We start from the raw sequence: 19,739 nt of genomic DNA, 5'->3' as shown, positions 1-19,739 counted from the left end.
TTGACCCTGACGTCTCTTTTATAATTTATCATGTTTATTTATATATATACACAGAGAGCGACACACATACATACACACACACACCACATGAGTGTGTGTGTGTGTGTGTGTGTGTAAAGGGTTTTCTCCAGGTACTCCGGTTTTCTCCCACCTTCCAAAAATATGCACAGTAGGTTCATTGAGCACTCTAAATCATAGGTGTCAAACCCAAGGCCCGTGGGCCAGATTTGGCCCACCATCTCATTTTCTGTGGTCCGCAAAATCAAATCAAACATGTCCACTTCCATGACGCTTGCGAAAAAATCAACCAGAATTTCAAATGTTCATTTGTAATAAATAGCAGACATATTGTAAGCATTTTCTTCTTACCAAAACACTCATTCATGTAACTTAAACAATATTTGAAGAGACCATTATTCTTAACATCTTTATATTGTTTCATAGTCATAACAGCACTCCAAGGGAGATACCGTTCTACACTGTGGCCCACGACAAAAATGAGGTTGACAGCACTGCTCTAAATATTCCGTAGTTGCGATTGTGAGGGTGAATGGCTGTTTGTGTTTATAAGAAGGGAGACTTGGTGTGCTTCATTTACAGGCGGATCGTACTCCTCAGTAAGGTCTATTCAGGGATGCTTGAAAGGAAGGTCTCGGGTATGTTTCTCAGCGAGCCTGGGAATGCTTGGAGATCCCCATGGAAAAGTTGGATCAAAAGGCTGGGTAGAGGGAAGTCGGGGCTTCCCTGTTAAAGCTGCTGCCTGCGAGCCCCAACCCTAAATAAGATACGTGTGCACACCAGCTTATAACTGGGTGATGTGGCCATTTACAGAATTAAGTAATCCGATTCTAACTCCTATTAAATGAGAGATGGTTCACACCTGTCTCCATTTCAAGTCTCCGCTGTACTTTTGTCATTGAAATATCCTTGCCAATGCTTGGCCGAACCTTAAAGATAGACACAAGTTCCGTGTATGCGGATGTTCATTTATTCTTTCTGAAGTGCAAAAAATGAAAAACAAAACAAAAATGCAAATAAAAAATATAGATAGAACACTCACATGAATGGTACCTTACATCATTTCTGCCTGTAAGTATTTCTTTTGCCGTAATGCCAGGTTCAAACATGAAACACAAGTGTGATGTTTACATGTAAACATTGCGAAGGAAAAAACCCGTAGCTTCCTTTAGAAACCAATTGGCAGAGTGCTTCTTTTGGAACATTATTTTTTATTCATTTTTCACCTATTGTTCACACTTTTTGTTTGTTGTTGTTTGAATGGGATGTAAAAAAAAAAGGACATCAAACCAAAGTCAGAATGATCTTTTACAATAGAAAAGGACTTCATGCTCACATTCACTGTACAAAATGATGACAGCCATAGGATATATTGAGAAATGAATGAATATTACCAATCACACAGCGATACGCAACATACTTAAGACAGTCAAGGTTTTGAATTATCAACATACCAATGTTTATAAAACATCCGACGGTCATTGTCTGGTACTTTTCCAGACATTTAGTCAAAAGTGCATCATAGTCTCCTATGAACATTCACACGATTAAAAAAAAAAAAAAAAGAGATCCATAAAGGTGCACTTGTTCCATGAAAATTACACAGAAAAATTCCATTTTGATTTGATCTTATCAGAAATGGCTTCGTTACTGTCCTTTATCTATCGGTACTTAATATTTGTCCTGTTTATGTCTTGAAAAGACCAGACTTAATTTTGCCTTTCTTTGTTTACGTCAAAAGATGATGCAATCAGTCAGCGGTGACTACAAATCTGCCCATATTATTAAGGTTATGAGAGACAACAACCACTTCCTGATGCTGCAAGTCTCACGTTATAAGACGTGCTCAAGAAACCTAAGCTGAGGGCACGGGACCACTGATTAAACCATCATTTAAGTGTGCACGTATGCGCTCATCTTTGTCGCCAATGAGCATGTTTAGGAATTCCACCTTTCTGGACACTCGGGATGTTCTGATACATTTGCCAAAAGTATTTGCAAGTTTAAGTTCAGTCAGTGTTCACTTTTTCAAGCTGCCACCAGTTTCATATGTAGTCATTGCTTCAAAGTCATATTAAGACCTCTTTATCAGTCCCGAAGGTGCAACGTCATTCATCAGATGAAACTGGTTCACATGCAACAGCAATTGTATGTATTCAATGGAGAACATTAATCCCATGCTTGGATGAATATATACATGATAGTAATCATACCCTGGCTAGATTGGTGAATTTTCAAAGTAAGAAGCATTTACTGAGGTGAATTAAAGGAATACACTTGTGTACTTTAGGGACCTTAAATTGAGTTAGAACCAGCAGAGCCAGTGCAAAATTCAAACCTATGTAGCATATACATCCCTCGGTCAATCTGGCTAGGGAATATTTATTTGTATTAAACATTGATACACACATATATATACACAGCATATATATTTTTTGTGTGTTAACATTACCAATAATGCGTTACAAATAATTATTTTATCTATGCTTTGTCATTTTTCCCCTCACGTAATCTGGTGAATTAATTAAATTGTTCACTGTGGTGACTGACAAGGCATGTGCCTCTCGCTCCAATAAGAGCTGATTCGATACATATCTCGAAATATGGTGTAAGATATGACTCGAGGATGATCGATTTCAATATAGAACAATTCGATTTGGTTCGATTTGATGGTCTTTTTTTAAACTACAAAAACGATTTAAACTTTTTTTTTTATTTCACCGCTAGTCGTGACCAAATAGGTGAGTTGAAAATTCAGATGAGAGGTTACTCTATTTCGTTTTGGCTTTCATTTGTGCTTACTTCCCGTTAGTGTTACCTGATTTAGGAACAAGACGATGCATAATTTAATATTTTAGACAAAACAAATAATTTATAAATTTTCCTCAAGGAATTTTGCAGAGAAGAACACTATTAACTGTTTAATGCACACGCAACATACAGATGTTATCCTAAGCACAAAATGCATTTTAGATTCAAGTCCCAGTCCAAAACAGCCAATGTTGACATGGTCCATCAGACCCTGGAAATCCATGTTTGAAGATGTGAACATACACCGATGAGGCACATCCCATCCCATCTTCAGAGCCATACAAGATGGCGGTAACTCATGTTTGAATTTGAAAAACAGGCCAAGATGAGCTGTCCTGAAGCCACTCACAGGTGTGTAGTAGATGTTATGCTCTCCCATGAAAGAGAAATGTGTACTCTGCTTTGGAATGGGCATATTGGAGTTGGTGGCCTGGAGGCGTGCCCCTTTCTCTTGCAGACATCACTGGCATGACAGGCGGTCCTGACTCCGTCGCCGTTTAATGCCCAGTTCATTGTTCTTGCTGCTCCTCACGCTTCCTCTTTCTCCTCCCATTCTGTTTCGATCAAAGCAGACAACACACCGATTGGTTATTTCACCCAAAGATGTTCATGGAAAGTAAACTTTTCCTGAGTGTTCCTCTATTTATGAACACATGTGCAGGCTAAGATCAATAACGAAACATTTCAAAAGGGTCATATGATCGTATTGTATTGCTGGTTTGCCTGTCCATCAAGTGTAAAATGTAAATCTCACGTTGCCTCCTTGAAAAAAAAAATGTCCTCATTTTCAAACATGAACACCAGAGGGCAGTATAATCATGAAGAGAACAACCGCCAACTAACCATGGCCAAAGGAGAATCCTATTTTGTGGTTTGCTGACATTGCTGCCCTAATTGCTTTTATACTAACGACGGAGTCAATCAAATTTGAGCATAATCATCTTCACAAAGGCAGAATGTTTTTTTTATACACCTCTTGTAATGGATCTCATTAGACTGTGCAAATGTGCCTCGTGTGGGTGTGAAAATAATGTTTTCCTCCTGTACTGACAAAAGAATACATTCACAGACCTTGGTGTCACGTTCTGCAAATTTCTGGAACATGTTGGCGTAAGTCTTCTTGTCCAACTCGTGATATTCCTTCATCTTGCTTCGGCAAGTAGAAATCTGACGGTGAGCAGCTCGATTAGCAGGATTGACTTGCAGCACAAGTTGATAATCCACCATGGCCAGGTTGAACTCGTTTCGGTGGAGACGGGCCTCACCACGGCGATACAAGGCCTTCTCGTTGCTCGCGTCCTGTTCGATCACCTTGGATGCAATGACAAAAACAACGCACGGGGTAACTACAAATGTATACTCGCATATGAAATGCGACCATCGATTCAAATGCTGAACGCAGAACACCTTGTTGCAGTTCTCCACTACCAGAGAGAAATCTTGAATGCGCAGGAAACACAGCGCTAAATTGAGGTAGGATGACAAAAGAAAGTCATTAATCCTCTTCTGCTGCTCCAGGGCTTGACCAAACTCCATCTCGAGCCAGGAAACAATGCGCCGGTACTGGATGACAGCATGGTAGTAGTGTCCTGCCTAAATGACAAAACGATATTTTTGAGTCGATGACAAAAAAGACAATATTCTATCTTCATTATAATAGAAACGAGAGGCTGTTCTACCTTATAATACTGATTTCCTTTATGCTTGATTTCTGAGGCTAATTTCAGCTTTTCATGCAAATCAATTTCCCAAGGTTCTTTCGCCTTGATGGAGCAAACAGACACAGACATTTTCAGTCATCATAAAATTGCCTTTAAGTAAACGATAATACTACCTCCATACCATATTTGGGTGGTAAAATATGTTTTGGCTCATGCTTACCCTTTTAAAATCTTTGAGCGTAACCTCATATACAACGTCTTTGTCCGGCCCAATTTCAAATTCTGGTTTTCCTTTGCGTCCAAAGCCATACCTGCAACAGAGCGGGGAATATCTGGCTTTAAATGTGAAAGCGTCAAGATTATGATATTATATATATATATATATATATATATATATATATATATATGAATAATTTTCACTTGTAACATTTGTCCCCTGATAATTAATTAATAATTATTTATAATTGGAATTATCCTTGATAAGATCGGCAGGGGGGGGGGTTGTTTTGTATTTGAATGTGTTTATATTATTTTGAAGTGTGTTTAAAGACCTTTAAAAAACGAATGCTATAAAAACATGCCTAGGAAATGTTCAGAAAAAGGTTATCAATATCACTGATTTCACTTAATGCAGTGGTGGTCTTGAACGTAACCCTTGTGACGGAGGGTGTTTATTGTACAGTATATTGTTTTATCTATATATTAATAATGATATAAACAGGAAGAACAACTTACTTTGATGATAAGTAGAGTATGCAACATTCTCCTTTCTGCATCTTATCAATGGCACGGTCCACGCCCAGAGGAACACCTTTATCCTCTGACTCACTGACAACAAAGCTGACGTCCCTGATGTCAAACACTCGACTGTCACAGCTTCCCTCCAGATGCACTTGAGGGGTGACACAACACAGATTCCAATGTAGTGTTTTGTAATATAATCCAAATTATAAAGGGCGCAAAATATATTATCCATGCAGGCGATTACCATCTACGACTGAGCCATCATTGGGATTCAAGTGGCCATCCCCTTTGACCTTTATTCTTCGTATGATGCCACCATCATCTGTAAGCTTCTCTCCTAATTCGAACTTGAGCAATTCTATCTGTTTGAATAAACACACATACACATTCTTCAGTTTTTAGTTTTTGTTTAAAACAAATGCTGGTGTGATAGGTGCAATTTGAGAAAGAAATAAAAACGCAGCAGTGCGCAAGGGAAGGTTTAGTGTGGGAGGCGAAAATACATAACAAAAAACATGTAGGAGTTGCCACCAATGAACATTTGGTGATAGGTCGACTATTTTTCAGAAAATGGTCAGACAGTATTTATTGTTTTTATTTTTCCTCCGAATGTAATCAAAGGGGGAGTTTACAGTTAAAAAAAATACTTTTTTTCATTTGTCATTTTTAGAACTGTCAGTATAATCTGTCACACACAAGACAATAAATAGATGAGTGAAATCATCTGTGAAAAAAATTAAACACTGTCTAACCCATCTTGTACCTCTAATTTGATTCTCCAGAAAACGACAGACCTGGAGAAAAACATTGTCATCAAAAACAACAGAATGCCTGTCTGACCAAGTGTCAGTCATTGGCCATCTAAAGATATGACTACAAACGGAGTTCCATAGTTTAATAAATCCCACACTGATGTCACGGCACTCTTAAGTCTTTTTTTTCTTCATCCAAAAATGCTTTGAGCTGGTTAGTGGGGACTTGGCTGAAAAAAGGGGTGAATCGATGAAAAAAGATTGAGAAGCCCTGAACTAGCAAACAGAAAGAAGCAACGGGACCTCCTAGGATTCAGAAGCAAGGTGGAATCAGAACCATTTCTGTACTAAATTTATCACCTCTTCTTGAGTTTTTATTCAATATATATCCCCAAAAATAAAATCAACCAACAGCATTCAGGATCATGACTACTCCATGACAAACAAGTCAATGTTGCAGCTGTGGCTAATGTCGGCTTGCTCACAGTGCTAATGCTAGCTTTACATTGCTGGTGCAGCTCCGTATTTTGTTGAAGATGAAAATATCTTGTAATGATTGCACATAATTATGAATTGTCAAGCTTGAAGGTCATGCCCGTTAGTGGTGGCTGTGACTTTGGCCAGAAATTTGGGGGAAAATGAACGAAGTGAGGCTATACTCAAATCTTGCCTGCCGCTTTGACACTCAAATTTTACGTTCGCAGGGTCAAAGCTACAGAGTTGAGTCAATAATTTGAACTGGTAATTGGAATTTAAAAATGAAATTTGTGAAAGTCAACACAACCGAGGCAAAATAGCAGAATGTTCTAATAAATGAAAATCAAACCCAAACCATGGTACAGGTAAATCATTTCTAAATTAAAAATACGTATCATAAAAACAAAAAAAAAATGTTTTAGAATTCCATGTTGTTAAATGTGCTCACGTAATAAAAATAATAAAATCCATCTATTAACCGAGCCACTCATATTTTTAAACAAGGTCTTTCAAGGGACTCCAGGAAGCTGTTGAATGAAGGACTTAATACGATCTGAGGACTCTTCCTTACTAAAGTGCGACAAACATGTCCGACTGTGAATTCTAATTGAGTTCAAAGAGGATTCATGTCCAGGATGTGGTTGGAACATTCTCAAAAATGAATCTACTTGTGATGCAGCCATTCATTTGTTGACTGTTTATTTTATTTTCAGCAATGGAGGACTATGGCTGCTCTGTCCACAGACGGTCGGTCGCTCAGTGGAATGCATGCGCTATTCAAGGCCCAAATGTCAATGGCGACATTCCGTACCTACCTCAAAAAGCACTGACGAGTTGGGAGGAATTTTGTCTGGATTTCCAGCGGAGCCATAAGCGTACTCCGGCTTACACAGCAAAGTGCACACCTCTCCTCTTTGCATCGATAACACGCCGATATCCCATGCTTTGAGGACTTGTCCTGTTTTTATCCAAGAAAAATATGTTTCTAAGTTATAGGTTATACATGTTTTTACATTTAAATAAGCTCTTAAAAAGTTGCAGTCACCACAGAGAAAGCACCGAAAGGGAACACTCAAACAGCTGTTGGGTTTCTGATTAGTAAAAATACTTTTGTGATGAGTAAAGATGACCAAACCAATGGATTGAGGGGAAATACTATAACTAGCTGTAGAATGTAGCTTCATGATTAAGCAACAGTCAGAAGAAATGGCTCCCACAACACGGACAAACCTCATCCATGTTATGAGATCCATTCTCAACAGTCATATTAGCATGACGGTTGTTAAAGAAATCCCCTAATGATTAAACGAAGATTTCAAACTATGGTGAAAAATAACAAGCAATCAATTGGAGGTGTGTTAAATATGGGATCGTCACTTTGGAATGTTCGCCGTCCTTTTTGGAGGGTCTGTGTGAATGGAGGCCAACAATGCACTGGTGCAGTGTGTACGCAAATAACAGGATGTTTTGGGGTTTTCTGTCGACAGAAAACTAGTCATGTTGTCTTTTAGTGGGAGTCTCTCTCTCTCTCTCTCTCTGTACATAATATTGAAATGCCACATTTCTAGTCCTGACTGGTTCAATCAGATTACAAAATGACACAGAGAAATTCATTGCATCATACCCTCTTGAACTGAACCATATCGAATCAAATCATAATCCCACTCAATCGAACCGTATCGTTCCATTTTAAAAATGAACCCTCCTTGAATCTTATCGCACGCCATGTATCAAGATTTGTATCGAATCGTCTTTCATTGGAGGGATGCACATCCTTTATGAAAGCTTTCAGACGTGAAATTGCATGTGAATGGCTGTATTCTTACATAATAAATCATTATACCCATCCCTGGTGATCATGGCAACGACAGAGATAAGCCTAATTCAACGTTCTCCTCACAGCAAGCTAAATGTTGATCTTAAGTGTTCTATTTGCATGCTGTAGAGGAGAAATAAAGAAAGAGGCGTGAGTCACCTACCCTTGCCAACATTGAACGAAAAGGACTCCTTACGATCCCGGGTACAGTCAAACTTCTTCCCAGTGAGGAGACTTCCCGTGTAATGGATTGTCACCCTGTCCCCTATCATTGGGCGCTCTCCATCATGCCCATGACGCTTGAAAACCTTGAAGCAGCAAGATGATTTAAAAAAATAACCTAATGTTTCCAAAGCCTCTGCCATGTGACAGAAAAGTGCCCGAAGTCAATCTAAGACTACAAAATATGACAACAGTACCTTGATTATTCCTTGGTCTTTTTTCGGCGTTACATCAATGCCCTTTGCAGCAAACACAGCAGCAATCGAGGCCCCATCCATGGAAAGATCCTGATCAGTTGTCATGTCTTCTTGTGGGCATTCCAGTGACGCTGGGTCATAATCCAGAAACAAATTTGGTGTTAAAAAATGGATCACATTTATCAAGCTGTGCTTTAATTATCTTTCATCCATGCTAATGCTAATGCCAATGCTAATACAAATATGTACTTCTTTCTCTTTTGTATGGCGTAACTCACATCTATTCAAAGACATGCAAAAGATGAGCGGCAGACATTTTATGATCTTACAACTTTGCCTGCATTTGGACTGTAGGTCTGAGAGACTTTATCCAGTTTTGGGGGGTTTCTATTAACATTATAGTGGTATTGTCAATAGAGCCACTGCTGCTGTCATTGTGTTTACTGAAGACATGAAACAATCTGCATGATGACAAAAATAAATAACTGCTGCCTGTGACGTACCACAGGGTTTGCTTTTAGGCTCAATTTTATGTTTTTCATTTATGGCCTTTGGCCACATAATCATCATTAGAAGCCTAACTGCTGTCGAAGAATGTCTTTCTGACAACACCTGCTCAACTTCTCAAAATATCAAGGCAATACCATCCATCCATTATCTGATCCACTTATCCTCATAATTATCATCATCATCATCATCATAATCATCATTATCCATCCATCCATTTTCTAATCCGCTTAGTCTCACAAGGGTCGCAGGTATGCTGGAGCCTATCCCAGCCATCTTTGGGCAGTAGGCGGGGTACACCCTGAACTGGTTGCCAGCCAATCGTAGGGTACCAAAAAAACGAAACAATCACACCCAAGGACCATGGATGCTTTTGGAATGAAAGAGGAAACCGGAGTACCCTGCGAAAACCCACGCAGGCAAGGGGAGAACATGCAAACACACAGGAAGGCCGGAGCCAGAATCGAACCTTGTCTTGCGAACCAGTCGACAACCGTGCTGCCCAGACGACACCATATCACCCCAATTTTAGCATCATTTTATTGGCTTCAAATCTGTTTTAGATTACATTTTAGATTTTACTTTTAAAGCACAGATACCTCTGGCTCCAAGTTATCGAACTGAGGTTTTAAACCCTGGCCTCAGATCTTGAGGGTCGTGTGTCAGTCGGCCCATTCGGCCCTTCTATTGTCATTTCAGAGTCGAGAAGTAACACTAAAGCTGAGAGAGCATTTTCCATCAGAGACGCACAATATTGGTTGCGTCTTTTAAATCACCGAAACTGCACAAATAGGCTTTTTATGTGATGTCGTCTTCTACCCCTTTTTTATTTATTATTTTATTGATTTTATCTTGTATTTTTCTATAAGGAGTGTGTGTGTGTGTGTGTGTGTGTGTGTCTGTGTGTGTGTGTGTGTGTGTGTTTATGTGTGTGTGTCTGCATATCAATAGTTTGTAGTAAGATGCTTTTTTGGCTAATGTCAGCATTTTTTAGACTCGACTTTCAGATTGAAACCATTAGTACACAGTTGAAATCAAATGCTTATCTCTCTTGTATTTAAACCATGTTGATAGGCAATTTAGCATAAAGTCTCTGCTGCCAAAATTGCCATGAAAAGAACCGATCGTCTTTTGTGAAGTGAAAATTTTCAGAGTTCGTGGCATTGTCAACACGTGAGTTTGTTTGCAATAATGCAAAAAAAAACTGCCAGAAAAATATGTGGCGGCGCTGATAAAAAGCGTTGATAAGCACAATGGGATACATTTCTGATGCATCAGGTCATTTGGAACTGAGACTATTTGGGTTTTTATTCCAAGTAACATTTGAATACTTCACAAACTTCTTTGTGTGAGTGTGTGTGTGTGTGCACGCGCACATGTGTATTGGTTTAAGTGTAGAGTTTAAGGCTCACTGAAGGAGATAATCAGGAAAACAATGTTGCCATTTTTCTTCACGCACCAAAAAAAACAAAACTTGGGTGGAGAAAAAGTGAAGGAATCGAAAGGCGAGGTACCATACAGTGAAATAAATCTTTGTCAAGAATTTGTGGGGGGAAAAAAATAAAATACAAATAAATTAAAGCCTCAGAGAAAATGTCAAACTTCCCTCATGCATGATGTCAAGACGTCAGCTCACTGAGCTCCTCCTAAGACCCGAACTCTTGCAAGGCATGCATTTTTATTTTATTTTTATTTTCTCTTGGATATTTAGGCTAATTGGGACCTGATGAGTGTAAAAACAAAGAATTCTCTTTTTACATGATGTAACGTCCTCGTAAGTGGACGCCAGGCCCTTGTAGTCCAAAATTTAACATTGTAGTCTTGAAAACCAAAAACGTCATGTCCACACATGTGGACGCCAGGTCCCAGGAGGGACCCCACAAGTGCCTTCTGCTTTTTCTTTGCCTTTTTCGCTATCATACCTGTGATGGCAGAGGACAAGTGTGATACGATGAGGTCCATATAGAAAATTGGAACATTGCGATGCCAGTTTTGCCTACTCAGTCCCACTTGTGCAGCGTGTGCAACACGGCGAAAGTCAAAGTCAGGAATACAAGATGAAGAACGGAATGTACACTGTGAGCATGATCCTGGCCCGGCGGATTTGTCATCAAACGAGGAAGCGTATATTTACATGTCATAAGCAATTAACTTTTTCCACTCTTTAGGAATGTTAAAAAAAAAAGGATGACGTGAATTTGCATGGTCAGCATGCCTTTCTCTCCCCAGTTCCTTCCACACAAGTAGTTTTGGGTTTATTTTATTTAGGTTAAGTTAGTTAAGATGTTGACATAATTCAATTTCAGATTTCTTTCCAACTGGAAAAAGTTAGTGTTCATCCTTTTAAGGTCACACCAGCCTGGCTTTATAAAGCAAGGGAACCAAATTGTTCTTTGCGGATTCAAGGGTGACAAGTCGATAAGTTCACAACTACTTAGTCAGTCAGGAGAGGCTGTAAGAACATTGTGTGCTTTGGTAAAATGAGCTCGACCGAGGGAAGGAACAAAATAGCCTCAAGAGGAAGCGAGATGGAGACGGCGTGCGCTCCGGTTTACTGGCAGCAGTTTTATGATGAGCAAAATGGTGATGACGTATTGAAACAACCTGAATTACTTTATCAATTCACTTTCTGCCAATTTAGTTGGACATTTGAACTTCATCATATATCTGTGTGGGCTGCTTTCTTCAAATGTCTCCTCAGCGTGCCCTTTTTCTTAATCTTATTCTGTTATTTTAAAACCCATCTCTTTTTGAGAGACATTTCAACAAAGACAAAATTGATCTGTCAACCAATGGAGCTTTATATTATGGCAGCATCTTATCTGTGGTTTGTTTGAGAAAATTCCAAAGCCTTATACATGCATACAGCGCATTATTTCTGTTTGTACATTGAGTGAAAAACAATTCTTATCTTTAAATTTGAGGTGAGCCCCCCCCCCCCCCTGAAATAAATCCAAGTCAACGCAGTGTCCTCAAATGATTATGTACGCGCACATGTGTACGTGTCGTGTGTGTGTGTGTGTCCGAACACCATGTTCCTTCTATTCAAATTTCCCCACCGGTGGAGCCTGATGGTGTTCTGCAATCTCAGACCCCTCCGCTTATCAAACCTGTTTCATTTGAGTCACCTTACATGGCATTTCATCTCATGTTCACATTGGAATGAAACCTCATGACAACAGCTACAAAGAAGTTTCTTTCCATGTATCAAATCCGCAGTGAAAACAACCAATTACATTAAAGCATGTGCAGACTATACCTAAACTCAGAAACCTTTCGCAGGAATGCGAGGACATCTAACTGACTCAAATGTAGAATTCCGGGAGAAATGAATCAATTGACGTGCCTTTTTTTTGTTGATGATGAAATATTACGATTATCATAAGAGTGATCATCTTAAAACTTGGTGCAAAGCTTAGAGCATTACGCCCATAGGTGACGTTCCAGGGTTTTTCTTTTACCATTCTTGGCATTTTAAAAAAAGTAATTAAAACATGTGAACATTTACCATACATTCAAACATGAATGGTGCATTTAGAGGATTCTTATGTAATAACAGAAACATAGAAAACAACATTTTAAACATGAAGGATTAATTCTCATCCAGACATACAGTACATGAATTGTATGTAACAGAGGTCACCGTGTTCTTCCTCCTCTTGTTTTTTTTATGTATTTCTTCAACGTACATTAGGAAGGTTTTAATAATTGCACAAAATGAGCCAGACCCCCCGCAACATTCATGTGAAATCACATCATCAATATAAATTAATTTCTCTGATCTTCGGACTTAACATTAGATGGGTTGGTTCATATAATACGGTTAAAAAAATAATGAAAAATAAAGAGTCATTTAATCCCCCGACCCATTTTTCCCACAGCACAGTGGGCTACACCTGCAACCTCAAATGTCCCCAATACATGTTAATCCTCAACACATCGCCAGCACCAATACGTCACATAAAACCCATTTCTGTCTTCATTATGCATTCTACAGGATGCATAAAAAATGATCTCAATCACTCAATGAGCAGAGAGTTGCCGAATCACATAAGAAACACTCAAATTAAGTCACAGATGAGCAAAATGAATAATAACACTCACATTTTCTTGTGGCTCTTGTTTAAAAATAAATATCCAACATGGGAAAGTGAACTAAAGAACGCCGGTTCTTGCGAGATGATTGGGTACGACGTACGTCACGTCCTGGGTACGAGATGTTCCGACGCGCTACACCGGATTGGCGACCTGTGTTCGGTTTGCACACCTCAAACGTAGCGGCCACATGGAGTGCAAACGTCAAAATGAGCCGGGGGATGTAGAGTGCAAACGTCAAAATGAGCCGGGGGATGTACAGAAGTGGAAAATACGCAAGGGTAGGGACGGGCGGCGTGTGGTAGAAGGGAGGTGGGGGCGGGGGGGGGGGTGAACAGAGTGAGAGAGTGTAGCGGCGTGAAGGCGTTCGGTATAAAAATTAAGGGCAGGTCTTGGAAAGGAGCCACAAAGTAATACAATGTTCCTTACTGTGGCTGCACCGCCTCCGCCGCTGCTGATGAGAACACTGTGTTCCAAATAGACACACTGACCTGTAACCCGTTCTGTGCGGAACTTGGTCTATCGGGAACAGGCTGTTTCGGAACAAGCTGTCCTCCTCCCACTCAAGGTCAGCTGACAGCTCCGATCGTCAACACCGCGCAAGCGCAACCGAGACGACTGACACCAGAGCGGCAAGCGAAACTTTCGGCAGCCAGAGTAGGAGAGCCTGGGGGGCTAGCTTGATTATACAGTATTCCACGACACGCTGCTCACCAGCGTTTTAAAATAAATGTATTTTTCGGATTTCCACGGAATATTATATTTGAAAAAAATAATAATCTACATGAATGGATAAAAAAGCAAAGTAACACAGGTATGACATTTTTACTAATTGTTTTACCGGTAATTGTTTTTTCAAGGGAACTTTTAGTGCTTTTTTTCCCCCTGCCGATTCCAAAACTGCCCTTGTTTTTTCAATAGCAAGGCCCTAGGGGGCCACATCAGAAAACAGTGGCGTCACACTCATTTTTTTGTCACTGGCTGCATCACAGTTTGGATTAAACTGAAATGTATAATCGCCATTTTACATATTGCCTACATCATTGCACCTGCACTTCATTGAGACTATATTCGTTAGCAACAATTGAGTTTCAAAAAATAGTAACAACCCTGTGCGTGTGTGTGTGTGTATGTATATATACTAATGGAACAAGAGTCACTCTCTCTCTCTCCCTCTATATATATATATATATATATATATATATATATATATATATATATATATATAGAGGGAGATATATATATATATATATATATATATATATATATATATATATATATATATATATATATATATATATATAGAGGGAGAGAGAGAGAGTTCTATTAAGGACACAAGGAGCTCTGACTCTTGTTCCATTAGTTCAGTGTTAGCATCTATTCCATGCTCCTTGCGAATGTTTTCATTTTGTATTCATGGGTTTGACCGTCTCTCCTGTTAGGGGTTCCTGGGGTAAAAAAAAGTTTCAGAACTCGTGTTCTAGCCTATTCAGGACTTTTGCGAATGGATATTGAAAAGTTGCTCTCTCTTTTATGAATGAATCTTTAAAAAAAACTTTTAATTATCATAATGTAAGATATAACTCTTCCATGAAAGGGCAAGACTAAAGCCTACATTCCACACTACATGACAAGTCAGCACATGAGCAAATTTTACCATAATGAAATTTAACACCAAATTACCAAGTACTGTAGCCATAGAACGGAAGAAAATTACTAGAAAAAACTAGAAAAAGTCCACCAAAGACCAAGACTCACGATGGGGTGGCCATCTGCAAAGACCACAGACTTAATGCTGCCTTTCAGACTACTGGCAAATAAGAGTTTCACTCCATGACTAATGACCGTCATAAACAAGAATATTTTTTGTTTGTGAGGAAACCATTTGGCTTTGAATACCCCCCTCCCCCAAATAAAAACATTCAGGCCTGTTCTAAAAGTAGCTCACTCGAGATGGGACAGTGTGATTTCCTAGAAACGTTGTACAAGTGATCATTTGGAAATGTAAACACGTGGTGAGATTTACTGAGATAAAGTTAAGCGTTACATATTGATACATATTTTTCCTATGTTGTACAATAATAATTGTTGATAATCAGTGAGAGAAATCGTGATCAACTCTGATCAGTGCCTTCATGTACGGTAAATGAAAATTAGGGCCTGACCGATTAATCAGCTAATTTAACTGACTCGTGTTAGCTTTTAAAATCCTCTCAAGTCAGCTACTGACACATGAAGTCAATACAAATTTTTTAAAAAGCAAGTAAAAACTCTGCTATCTGTGTTTTAAAATGTTCCGACAAAAAAACCCTTTCATAATAATACTCATTCACATTAACCTACAAAAAGGACTGGAAACAGTGAATCTAATCAAACAAAATGTTGTCGTGCGTGTATCGCTTTCACACCAACTGCTTGTCCTTTTGTGTACATTTCACATTTGAATGGAATTTGACTTCATCAAGTAATGTGTCATAAAGTTGCATAACAAGCGTAACTGCAACATCTTGTCCAGCCTTTTGTTTTTGGTAGTGACTACTCATGCATGCCTCGCACAAGTTGTCAGTCTTAACAAGGAAATATTAAAGGAGTAGATTTGTTTTTAAACAACTTGGGTTAATGAATATCTTTTGGTTGGAAATGACAAAGGGCTGTAAGACATTGTGTTTGGAGCCGATGTGTTCACTACTTTTGTTCTCTACAAAATAAAAAATAAAAAAATAAAAGCAATGCCAAAATAAATGATCTCCTAAAAATGTATATCTAATGTAAACATGTTGATCACAATATGTGTTGTTAGACTTCACTAGGATCTAAATTACCTTAAAATAATGATTCCACAAAATGTTAAATGTGCCCAAATTTGTCAAAACAGGGGATAAGTGTGAGTATTTTGAAAGCGTTGAGAATGGCAAACTATTTTTTTTTAATTAACGTCTCAAACACAACTCTTTCTTGTGGCATTGCATTCACATCAGTGTGCAGCCACAAAAGTGATTTGTGCAAACTTGTCCAGTGAGTCATTTTTGGGTTTTTTCCAAGTGAAGGGAATTTCCTTCCAATTAATGATTTGTCAAATACTAGACAGTCTTAGGGGATGCAGTTAAAAAAAAAAAAAAGATGTTTCTGAAAACCTGAACTGATGTTAGTGTACCTTTGATTTGGTCATGTGTTGTACTTTATGGTGTTATCTGCACAGTCAAAGATCTTCTGAAAAGAATAGACAGTGCTCTTATCAAAGAAACACAAGTAACCTAATGAAGAAGATATAATGCATCACAAATCATAAAGGAAACCCCTTGGGACCATTGGTTTGTCAAAAAAAACTCGACAGTACCCTATGAAATAGCAGTGCAATTTAGTTTGTATTTATTGTTTTAGCAATAACAATATCTAAACTGCTGTTAGAAGCAAGACAACAAGTCTTATTAATATATTAAACCTTTACAATTATCTGACGCATCGGTTACTTTTTTGACCTTGTCCTTGAATTGTTGTTGTTGGGGTTTTTTTTTTAATGATTGCATTGTTTTGTAATTCAAAAAATAAAAGACAGCATCCCGAATCTTATTTCCACGACTTTGCCAAAAACATTGCCTCGTTGTTTGCAAGTTGTTATCTTTAATTTGGTTGGATTTAAGGTTTTCTGAGTGTACTGTAGCACATCTCCCACCCATCATGGTATGAACATCGAGAACGCTGTCAAGCCGCGTTGTTGGCACCTAGCCAGACACCAATGGAAAGGAACACGGTGATCTTGGTTATAACAAAGATGACATAACATGACTGAATTTGATTCTGCAAGTCCACCGGGAGGTTGTCACCCCGGATGAGTAATACAGTGAGGCGCCAGGAGGAAAGACAGTCTCTCACCTACTAGTGGAACATTTTATTCAAAAGAGCAAAGATAATACACCATGAAAACAGTTGTCATCAAAGAAGACAAACAGCCATTCGTCGTGCGATGCCTCCAACCAATTGATAAGAACACCTGTTGATAAGAAAGCTTTAGATGTTCTCGTAATCACCGGGTTGTTTTTCACAGAGGCTGATGTGCAGATTGTGGCGGCATGTTCTCCGGCTCGCTATGCTTATGTGGAAGTCATGATGACCTCATCTGACCTGACGTGAAATGAAATGCTCGAATAAATGTTTATACTGACGCACTGTGTGAGATCACACTGCTTGTTCCATCAACAACATCCTGGATTTTGTTATGGCCAAACCCATCGACAGAAACACTCAAACAAATTGGGTTTTTTTTCTTCCCCTTGTCAAATATGTATTTCAATATATTAATGAATGTCAGCGAAATAGCTCAGAAAAGTACAATCATGATGGTGCAATCATTTCAAAATGACAATTTGTGATTTGTGTTACTGATGGGTGCATGATGTCTTTAAATCTTTTGTGTATTTAATCTTGTGTCTTGTGGTTATGGGTCTGTTTTACTCGAAAAAGCGTTGTGTTGTTTTTATTTTTTTATCCATCCACATAAAATAAATAAACCTGCTTTGCTGTCTCTTATCCACACTATTTTATCCTTTTATGACAGCGAGTCTTAGTACGTGTTATCTCTTTAGGCCATATAAGTGCCCCCACACCGCACTGAACAAAAAAAAAATTGACAGGCAGTTGCGGGAATCCATCTGTCTGGTGTCTCTGTGTAACCAGAAGCACGCGGGTGAGTTCATTCAGGGATACAGCCTGCACAGTCATCAGGAAGTGAAACAGAACAGAATGTCACTGTACAAATTGTACCGAAAAACACTACCCTGAGTGGATGCATGGAAAAAAAAAAGACAACTCATTCACAACAGAGCACAACTGGCTGGGCACTTTGCAGAATAAACAAACAGTGCTCAACATTGTATTCAGTGAAGAAAAGACACAAGGAGCTGGGGATCAAGTTAGAAAAGTGTGTACCATCCTATGAGAACTGACACATGAATTAGCTGAGTGGCATAATGCTCTTTGTGTTGTAGCCATCCGTTTTACGTACATGGCATAATCTCCTGTGTGCTTCTCTTGATACCTGAGGTTTTGCTCTGTAAATGAGTAGAAGCAGGAAAACTCTATTTTAAAAACACTTACATGAATTTGTTGCCTGCTGACTGCACAATGGTTGAATTCCGTAAAGCTCACGGTTTCACTTTGATGAATGGCGACATGACATCAAAGAAGCATCCTTATGTTTAAAATCATTGTGAATACACTGTAGCTTTGTTTTTGTAGACTCACAAGTATAGTGAGCAAAATGTGAATTTGTTGGGTTGATTTCATTTTAGATGTGAGCGCTGCATGCAGTCGACTCACCTCACAACAAGCAGTGTTTTACTAGATAGTACTGTACTGTCATTTAGTCCATTTCACTTCATGCGAACAGTTGAAATTCACTGCCATGACACAATAAACATGAAAAAAAAGAAATGCAGTATATTGTATTCAAACCAACCAGCTAGCTTTACTTTAGAAAAATCCATTTAGCTTCATGCTAATCAAAGAGTTGAAGTTCACGGTTGCAATAAACACAAAAGAACTTCACCAGCCAGATAGCCTTCCTTTCGACACTGTTTGACCATTTATCTAAAAGCCAACAAACAGTTGAAGCAAATTGTCTCACTCAGCATGTAACAAAAATAATTATACTTGCATAATGTTTCCTAAATATTGAGGTAACCAACAACTTCACTGTTGCCTCCAGTGGTTCTGTTTTGGCTGACCTTAGAACATTGACTAATTGTTTCAAACTAATAGAAAATATACACATGAGGCAATAAGACAAATAACTATTTGTATTTTTGCAATATATAGTGGTGTCAAGTGTTTAACATTTTTTAACTAACTAGTCGCACAATTTTCTGTGACTAATCTCGACTAATAACTTGTTTCTAATTCTCTTTTCTACAAAGCTTGTAACACATACATATTTACTCCAGTTCCAATACATTGGAATTAATGTGAAATTGTCAAATAGAAACCGTATTTAGATTGTAATAGCATACTTTGGTCCTTGAACAGATTTCTTCTCCTGTAAAATGCAACTATTGAGCAAAATGTTCAAGACGGGCTCAGCTTTACAGGCATCTTTAGTATATTTTTCGAGAAACAATTCTCCAAATTTCTCGCTGACACGCTTAGTTCTGCCCACCAGCATCACACTCCAGCAGCATTGATTTGAAACTTAAGCCGGTCATTTTTTGCTCTGAGGTAATACACGGAAGACGTACAACCAATATGGTAATTGAATTTGACTTTGCAAAGTGGTCAAATTAGACTTCTCCAACGAGCGTCCAACAACTTTTGAATGTAAACCTATGATTATATAACCGCACTAACTTGTTTGTTTAGTGTACCTCAATCAAATGTGTATTAACCTCAATCAAATTTGGTTGATGGCAAATTACATTTAAAGTGCAAAAATGTTCTTATCAATCAG

The 19,739-nt window shown here is 38.6% G+C and overlaps 1 protein-coding gene and 1 long non-coding RNA gene across 3 annotated transcripts; one reads left to right on the top strand and one right to left on the bottom strand.

The window, feature by feature from the left end:
- Positions 1–965: 965 nt before the first annotated feature.
- On the bottom strand, positions 966–13,748 carry fkbp5 (FKBP prolyl isomerase 5). Of its 2 annotated transcripts, none has more exons than XM_052075487.1 (11): positions 13,730–13,748; positions 8,699–8,829; positions 8,443–8,587; positions 7,279–7,421; positions 5,479–5,596; positions 5,226–5,382; positions 4,711–4,801; positions 4,509–4,592; positions 4,237–4,422; positions 3,901–4,140; positions 966–3,383 (listed from the first exon to the last, which is right to left on the bottom strand). In XM_052075487.1, the coding sequence occupies exons 2-11, from the start codon at positions 8,801–8,803 to the stop codon at positions 3,339–3,341; spliced, it is 1,314 nt and encodes a 437-aa protein (XP_051931447.1). In that variant the 5' UTR covers positions 8,804–8,829; positions 13,730–13,748; the 3' UTR covers positions 966–3,338. The 2 variants fall into 2 exon arrangements, with proteins under 2 accessions (XP_051931447.1, XP_051931446.1); XM_052075486.1 differs by lacking the exon at positions 13,730–13,748 and adding an exon at positions 13,310–13,533.
- Positions 13,623–17,462, top strand: LOC127607327 (uncharacterized). The gene is made up of 2 exons (XR_007964054.1): positions 13,623–14,114; positions 17,346–17,462. It is a non-coding gene; the product is annotated as an uncharacterized LOC127607327 (long non-coding RNA).
- Positions 17,463–19,739: the final 2,277 nt, after the last annotated feature.

Source organism: Hippocampus zosterae, chromosome 9 (assembly GCF_025434085.1).
Source record: "Hippocampus zosterae strain Florida chromosome 9, ASM2543408v3, whole genome shotgun sequence".
Classification (NCBI taxonomy): domain Eukaryota; kingdom Metazoa; phylum Chordata; class Actinopteri; order Syngnathiformes; family Syngnathidae; genus Hippocampus; species Hippocampus zosterae.
This window is presented reverse-complemented; position numbering and strand designations above follow the sequence as displayed.

Bases quoted from the DNA above. Each gene is read 5' to 3' on its own strand.
- fkbp5 (XM_052075487.1), bottom strand. From the start codon at position 8,803: ATGACAACTGATCAGGATCTTTCCATGGATGGGGCCTCGATTGCTGCT. The intron at 8,588-8,698 runs GTACTGTTGTCA...TGCTGCTTCAAG, and splicing joins AAGACCAAGGAATAATCAAG to GTTTTCAAGCGTCATGGGCA. The intron at 7,422-8,442 runs GTAGGTGACTCA...GGATAAAAACAG, and splicing joins TTCGTTCAATGTTGGCAAGG to GACAAGTCCTCAAAGCATGG.